Here is an 8,765-nt window from a genome sequence, read left to right as displayed (position 1 = left end):
AATTTTAATAAATGAACCTTAAGCACTAGGGTTTAAGGCGGGTTTTTTGTCTTCCAACAGTTATGATTAAATGCAATTGCAGAAAATAGAGAAAATATTTAAATAACTGCTAAAATTTCAAAACAAAAAAATCCTAATAAAGAACTATATTTAAAGGCAATTTCCCTTAAATTTCAGGCTATAAACACTGAAGCTTATGGTTGCTCTGGTTAAAAAAAAGTGGTTAAATATGTTTTGGGTTCAATAATTGCGATTCAGGGTTGAAATTTGCATATATAAAGGTTATCACATAGAAGAAAGCTTCAATGAAAATTTCCATCTACTACCATAAACAATGAGTAAACACATAATAACAATGCCTATTTTCAACTACATTTAAAGGCAACTTCCCTTACATTTAGTTCTGGAAACACTGAATCTGCGTTCTACACAAAACTTTAATGCAAATTTTTCACCAAAAATATGTTACTGCTTTATTTTTTAACCTACACAGCTAGTCAGACTTGGGTAAGGTTGTTTTTAATGAGGGTTCAATTACAATTGGCAAAAAAATGCTTGAGCTTGGTTGAGATTTTAATACTCTGCACCCTATATCACTTATTTAAAAGCTCAAGAATTGTTTTTTCAAATGTGATTGAACCCTCACAGGGACGTCATTTGGGTAGGGCAAGGGGGGCATTGCCCCCCCTGGATTTCTATGATCTTAAAATGTTCATGCATATCTTGGGAAATTTTTGGTTCTCGCTATTATCCTGAAAATCAATAGCAAATATGCAATAACTATTTCGATTAAAAATCCCAAAAATATGAAATTTGATGGGTTTTTGTCCTTTTAAAAAACTGGTTTTCCGGAGCTCTATAGTTCTGCCCCCTCCTGTAAAATCCTGAAATGACGTTCCTGAACCCTCACTAAACACAACCTTCCCCAAGTCTGAATTGCTGTGTAGGTTAAAATGATGAAATTGTTTTTGAGTTCAATAATTCTGCTTCAGTGTGATAAATTTGCATAAATTAACGTTAATGAGTAGAAAAATCTTCAGTGTGTTCAGAATGAAACGTAATGGAAATTGCCTTTAAGTATAGTTAAAAATAGTCATTAACAGTCGGTGTTCACTTATTGATTCTGCTAGAAAAGTAAAAATATTGATGTAGACAACTTTTTAATATTTGAGTTTGATATTTTGGTAGCAAAGTACCTATATCACTTATCTAAAAGCTCAAGCTATTTTCCCCCATTCTATTTAAACCATTACTTAAAACAACCTTCCCCAAGTCTGACAGACTGTGTAAGTTAAAAATGAAGTGGTTAAATATTTTTGGCTTCAATAGAGTAGTAGCACTCTGTAGCTTTGGCCATGGCCGCCATTGTGGGCGCGAATTTTTTTTGAATAGGAAAAAGCAAGGGTGACGTCGTGTGACGTAGCACTGCCATTACTCTATAGTTGTATTTCTTGGTAAAAATTTGCATTTATTAAAAGGTATCGTGTTGAACGGAGCTTCAGTGTTTTGAGAATTAAACCTAATGTAAATTAGCTTTAAATATATTTAAAAATAATCATTATCGGTCTGTGTTAACTTATTGATAATGGTAGATGGGAAATTTTCATTTATGTAGTTTTGTTAAATTTGAGTTTTTAATATCCTGCACCCTATAACCATTTATTTAAAGCTCAAGCAATTTTTTTCAAATGTGATTGAACCCTCACTAAAAACAACCTTCCCCAAGTCTGACAGGCTGTGTAGGTTAAAAATAAAGTGGCTAAATATTTTTGGCTTCAATAGTTGTATTTCTTGGTAAAAATTTGCATTTATTAAAAGGTATCGTGTTGAACGGTGCTTTAGTGTTTTGAGAATTAAACCTAATGTAAATTAGCTTTAAATATATTTAAAAATAATCATTATCGGTCTGTGTTAACTTATTGATAATGGTAGGAGATGGGAAATTTTCATTTATGTAGTTTTGTTAAATTTGAGTTTGAAATTTTAATATCCTGCACCCTATAACCATTTATTTAAAGCTCAAGCAATTTTTTTCAAATGTGATTGAACCCTCACTAAAAACAACCTTCCCCAAGTCTGACAGGCTGTGTAGGTTAAAAATAAAGTGGCTAAATATTTTTGGCTTCAATAGTAGTATTTCTTGGTAAAAATTTGCATTTATTAAAAGGTATCGTGTTGAACGGAGCTTCAGTGTTTTGAGAATTAAATGTAAGTGAAGTTGACTTTAAATATAGTTGAACATAGGAATTGTTAGACTGTGTTCACCAATTGGTTATGGTAAAAAATGGAAAATTTTCATTTAGACCACTTTTTCAAATTTGAGTTTTAAATAAATGATAATATATTGTGCAGAATATCAAAATTTAAAAAAAATTGCCTAAATGAAAATTTTCTATATCCTACCATAATCTATGTGTGAACACAGATTAACAATGCCTATTTTAAACTATATTTAAAGGCAACTTCGCTTACATTTAATTCTGAAAACACTGAAGCTCCGTTCAACACGATAACTTTAATAAATGCAAATGTTTCACCCAGAAATACAACTATTGAACCCAAAAAAAATTAACCACTTTATTTTTAACCTACAAAGCGTTTCAGACTTCAGGTGCAGGGTATTAAAATTTCAAATTCAAATTTGAAAAAACTACCTAAATGAAAATTGTCCATCCTCTACCATAATCAACGAGTGAAAACAATGCCTATTTTCAACTATATTTAAAAGCAACTTGAAAACACTGTACCTCTGTTCAACGCGATTACTTTAATTCATGCCAATTTCCCACAGAAATAAAACTATTTAATCCAAAATTATTTAACCACCCTTATTATTGCTCTAAGTATAATTAGTCAGTATTGGGTAAGTGAGGGTGAAATACTATTACAGGTGTGCCATTTTTTTAAACTTGTATTTAGTTAAGCCTAGGCCATTTGTTTATATGAAAAATACAATACATATATTTACTCATCTTTAATGACTTCATTATTTACTTAAGTATTACTTAATTATTATGCAATTCTACTTACTTATTTGTTGTGATGATAGTTTTATCTGCATGGCAATTTCTGGCAAAGTCCGATATTACGGCCACGGCCGTCTCGAGATCTGCTTCGCGCTCATAGCGGCCCAGGCGATCGTACGAAAATCGCGTATGGGAAATTAGTTCAAAAACTTCTCACATCGTTTTCTGGCGCTAGTCTAGCCCCCCCTTGAGAAAATTCGCAGCCATGTTATCGAATGGGAGGAACTGCGCGGAACTTTGGAATTTCAATTATTATCGCGTAATGTGTAATTTTTTGTAAAATATTTTTTTAGTATTATTTAAGTTAATTAATAATAAAAAAGTTAAACACCTCTTGAGACTTTTTAACGCAAAGTAAAGTTTTGAAAAACGTTATTAAAATTTGGTTATTCTAGAGCCAGAAGTCGCCGTCGACGTTTTCTGTATATACAGGGCCGTCTTTACATGATTGGGGGGCCCCTGGGCAAAGCGGTGCGCGGGGGCCCTATTAAGCCCAACCAAGTTTCTAACCTCCAAGTCAAAAATTAACCTACTCAAAGACCTATCGGTCCGAGTTCTTCTCGACGTTTTTAATTTTTCTAAATTTGTTAGGGTTAAGCTTCTCCCCCCCCCCTACATAATTTATTTATCTATCATGTTTCGTTATTTTTACCAAAAGTCAGTCCATCGGTGGTTCATATTCACTTGTTCTAACCTCCAGTGCTAAGTCTATCGTCAACCAACAGCCTTTGTTTTCTATTTACCCTGGTTAGAGAAGGGACTTAATTTAATAACTTAAATAGTCGCCTTGTACTGAAACTTTTGAAAATACATTTTTATTTCACATCAACGTGACATCTGCGAAATGTTTTATCATAGAATGACTGTATAATAGGATTAAAGTCAATGGATTTTAAAACGTAACTTTCCATACAAATTAGAGCAAGCCAGTTCAAACGCTGTTGGCCCATAGTAGTTCTTAGCGGAGTCTTCATAAGTTTTAATCGTGAAAACGAGCGTTCACCAGAACAGTTAGTCACCATCATGCACATGAAAATTCTGAGGGCAATTTCAACATTCGGAAAAACTGATTGTAAGTCGTCGAAAATTACTTTTCGGTACAAATCATTAATAGTCTTACAATTTTCGTCAGTGTAGTGCTTCAAATGATTGCATTCACTTAGAAGGTCTTTATACTCAATGTCTTCATGATAAACATTAGCCAAATGTTTACACTTTTCCATCAGTTCATTAGAAGTTATAGTTTTCAATTGGCTAAAGAACGAAAACAGATTGAATAAGCTTCAGCTCGTTTTTCCAGGTCAGACTTCAGAGAATCCAGAACAGGGAGGAAACTTTCCACCTTAAACTTTTCACTTTTGTGTAGAACGGTTTTTTTTTCTGGTCCATCATACGCGGTTATACGTACACTTCGTTTTGGTTCCCTTCGGTTCACGTCACTGTAATCCAAATCTGGGCACCGATTTTTGGCCTTCAGTTCATATTCAATAAATTTATCTCTAATTTCTTGAAGATATGATTTCAGAGACTCAAGAAGACTTGTAGCAGTAAGTATATTTATATCTTCCGACTGCAAGACCTTACTTATTTTGTTTACTTTTCCGAGAATATCGTTCCAAAGAATTGTCAGAAATATCGTTTCCAAGTTATCCATTTTTTTCTGTAATCCTATGGCTTCTCTCCTCGCGTTTACATCTTGGTCCATGTCATCTGATAAAGAACCCAATGCGTGTCTAATTTTCTCGTAACCTTGAAGCAAGGCATGTACAGCATCAAAGTGAGCTGACCACCTCGTGTCCGACAGACGTTTGACCACAAGATTCTTTCCTAAAGCTGATACTAGAATATTCCATCGATGTGTAGATGCCGAGAAAAATGAATATAAACGTTGAACAAAGTCAAAGAACTTTACAGATTGTTGACAACACTCTGCTGCTTTTAATCCTACTAAGTTTAAGCTGTGTCGAGCGCAAGGAACATAGATGGCGTACTCATTTAACGGACGTATTCGTGCTTGTAAACCAGTATATCGCCCAGACATATTTGAGGCGTTGTCATAGGATTGACCACGGCAGTTAAATAACGGTATATCATTTTCGTCTAAGAAATCCACAACCGTGTCTGCTAGATCCTTTGATTTACGAGAAAATATAGGTATAAACTTGAGAAAACGCTCCACAGTTGCACTTCCTCGCATGTACCGGACGATAAAACAAAGTTGATCAATATGGGTTATAACCGGAGTTGAATCTACACTTATAGAATAGTACTTCGATTTTTTTAATTCATCTAGAATAACACTAAGAACGTTTTGCCCCATAATTTCTATAAATTCTTCGCAAATATTAGCTGAAAGATATGACGTGTGACCCTTTCCTGGATTTCCGTACAATTTTAAATGCTCATTTAAAAAAGGGTCAAACTCGCTCAAAAGATCTAGAATACCTAAAAAGTTACCATTTTTGGTTGATCCAATTCTTTGGTTATCACCACGAAACGGCAAACCCCTTGAGGCTAGAAAGCGAATGACAGAAACCACACGTCTAACACTTTATACCAGTATTCTTGTTCTGAACGATGATGCTTAGTTAATATGGAATCCACAGTTCCGATTTCTTTATGTCTTATCAAATAAGCTGTCATGCAGTTGCGATGTTCTTCTGAATTTTCATGTGCCTCTATATAAATGCAGTGTTTCCAGTCATTAAATCCAGATGTTGCAAATGGAGATTCTTTCTTGGACAAAAGACGACACACAAAGCAGTACACACGACCTTGAAAAGGTGAATAAAGTAGCCATTCCCTTTTAACCATCTCGCCATTTCGTAATTCACGATTGAAAACCTTCTTAGATAAATAGCGTGACATAGTTTTGTGTCCTCCGACTTCGACACATAGTCTGCATGAGTTAGAAAAGTCGGAATCAATGTTTTGACATGAAGTTGGTCCTTGACGAATCCAGTATTCCAAGGTGTCGTTATCCTTAATAGTCCATAAACCAGGATCTGTGACGTAATTTTTCAAATCCGTCTTCGTGGCCGTTAAAGAATTAGGAGTCGGAAAATCTATTTCCCTGGAATCTGCAGAAACAGGTATATCTGTGACGAGACTCTCTAAGTCTTTTGTAGTAAACGACACGTCTATTTCTTGTTGTAGAACTCGCATTACTTCCCCTGTATCTGCAGGAACGGGTATGTCTGGTTCTTTACAATTATCTACAACTGGAGTAAATTCTTGATAGGAAGCATTATCAGATGTACATGGCGATGAAGTGTTTCCAGAAGTACTGGTACTGGTAACAGTCATTTCATCTGATTTGAGCCAAGATGTTAGCTTTGGAATTTTACTAATATTCTTCTCCTTCGCTGAGGCTTTTTTCCTCTTTTAATATCCACTCATATAAGTCCGCTTCATTTTATTTATCCACAAAAAGGTATGTACTAGATAAAATTAATCTTGAAACAAAACATTAATTAATTAATTTTGGTCATGAGTACTATTTTATTGGTTTTCAAGTAGTTTCATCTATAAATAAAAGACTTTCTTCGCGACGTCTACTGTACTTAGTTTAAGAAGGATTAAAAATTTAGGACTTTCGGGCAATAACGTAAGTTACGTAATTATGATTCAGATCCTTCAGTAATTTCAATTAAAAATAAAAATAATACTTAATATGATCCAAGCTCGGCAGTATTATGGCGCCGCGCCGTCTTAAAAATTACCAAAATTTTGATTTTGTGAATTCTAAATAACGTCTACAGAGTACAGACCGCGGCGACCGTCCGTCGGTCATTGGAACATCTAGACGGAGCGTTAAACGTTCTTATAATCGCAGTAATTGCTTAATATCTCTTTTTAATTTTAACTGCCTTCTACCATGCTATAGTTCATAAAGTATGTGAAAAATAATACCTCAAAATCAAATGTGCTGCTGTACATAAAAAAAACTCCGTAATACTAATCCGCAAACTTCACAGCCACACGTAATCTTGGAGGAATAAAACCAGTATACAGGAGTTGCGGAGAGCTGCGAAATCGGTTTCGTCAGTGACCGTTAACTCGCGCGAGATGGAGGGGTTCAAACGCAACTAGCGCCAACTGCATACGGAATTTTGCAACTATTCTCATTTTATATCATTTGTTTTCGCGTCGTCTGGTTTGTTTTGAAACATTTCTAAATTCCTTGCGCCTTTTTTCCAAAATGACTCGTATTTGTTTGGAGGAATAAAACAAACCAGATGACTCGAAAACAATGCTATAAAATGAGAATAGTTGCAAAATTCCGTATGCAGTTGGCGCTAGTCGCGTTTGAACCCCTCCGTCTCCCGCGAGTTCACGGTCACTGACGAAACCGATTTCGCAGCTCTCCGCAACTCCTGTATACTTGTTTTATTCCTCCAAGACGTAATTTTGTCGCACATTTTAATTTCGGTTTTCCTTAGTAAAGCAAGAAACACGACGGCTAATGATCGTCGTTTCAGTCGTTTCCGAGCCTGAATATTCTACGGATGAAAAATTACGTTTCATGTGAATAGACAATATACTAATACAGAAAATGAGAAAACAATATTTTAAAAATAAAAATTAAATGGGGCCCTCCAGAACCTTGGGGCCCTAGGGCAGTGCCCTATTTGTCCAATGGGAAAGACGGCACTGTGTATATAAATGTAAACATAAACACGTGGTTCTCCTTACAGCTGTAATTTTGCTATGTAGTAACTTCCAGAGGCCTTTTATTTAATTTATTTTAATTAAAGTAGTGAAATAAATGAATTTTAATTAAATAACTGACACTTGGAAGATCACTATGAATGAAAATAGTGATGGAAAATTGGAAGGTATTTAAATCTGATAAATATAATAAACCAATGTGAATTTCCCACTGAATGATACACGACTAAAAATTTAGAAAACTAAAATTTACAACTTGAGTACTTTTCAAGAAAGAGGCTTATGCACAAGTTCTTTCACTTTCTCATATTTTGCGGACAGAGTTTTGGTAATATTTGTGATAATTGGAAGTACGACCTTTCAACAAATTAAATCAGCAATTTCATTCGGTGATTATTATTCAAATCACATTGGATGTAAGGGCATAGAGCAATTTTTGGCCACAAGTGGATTTCAATGTTTTTTTTTAAAATGGCAGGTGAATCCCGGAGATAGGGTACAGCTCTCTCTATGAATGTTGTTACTATAGCCATTAACATGATAAAGCTTTGCTGCGGATACCTAAGGTTTCCTCTGTCGGACAATTTTATCAATCCAACTAATGGTGAGTCAGAATTAGGCTGTGATACATTTTCAAGGCACAATTCGCAAAAATGTTTTTCCTCTAGGATTTGTACTACATAGCCAGCCAAGTATGCGATACTTGTTAGCCGTAAGGTGCATCTCTGTGTATCTGGGTACTCATAACTTCAGATGGTAACGTTACTTAATTGCCGTTAAAAATAGTTGAAAATCCATCGAGTCTAGTATCAATCATGGCTGATAGATCTGTGAAGCTGTCTGGGGAACGTTAGATGTTTTAGGTTTTGTTAATGATATAGTGCCTCTCTTAAGGTAGGATTCTAAACTGAATATAGTTTCTCTTGCATCAAGCATGTCATTCCCTCCAGCCATTTTCCTGAGAATGCTGAAAAACATTTCAATAGCATCGCTCGTTAAATTTCTTGTCATGACAAACTGGAAACCAGATTTAAGGAGGTATGACACGCAAGATATTGTAGACAATGA

The 8,765-nt window shown here is 34.9% G+C and overlaps 1 protein-coding gene across 1 annotated transcript; it reads right to left on the bottom strand.

Annotated features, from left to right (window-relative positions):
• Nucleotides 1-4,272: 4,272 nt before the first annotated feature.
• LOC149956149 (zinc finger protein 862-like) lies at nucleotides 4,273-5,346 on the bottom strand. Its single transcript, XM_090166782.1, has one exon. It carries the CDS (start codon nucleotides 5,344-5,346, stop codon nucleotides 4,273-4,275), a length of 1,074 nt encoding a protein of 357 aa, XP_090022908.1.
• Nucleotides 5,347-8,765: the final 3,419 nt, after the last annotated feature.

The sequence above is a fragment of the Leiobunum rupestre genome, chromosome 2 (assembly GCF_980474605.1).
Source record: "Leiobunum rupestre chromosome 2, qqLeiRupe1.1.hap1, whole genome shotgun sequence".
Lineage (NCBI taxonomy): Eukaryota > Metazoa > Arthropoda > Arachnida > Opiliones > Sclerosomatidae > Leiobunum > Leiobunum rupestre.
The sequence above is the reverse complement of the archived record's forward strand: the minus strand, read 5'-3'. Positions and strand labels throughout refer to the sequence as shown.

What these genes read in the sequence shown, in the direction of transcription:
- LOC149956149 (XM_090166782.1), bottom strand. Translation starts at nt 5,346, where the DNA reads ATGGGGCAAAACGTTCTTAGTGTTATTCTAGATGAATTAAAAAAATCG.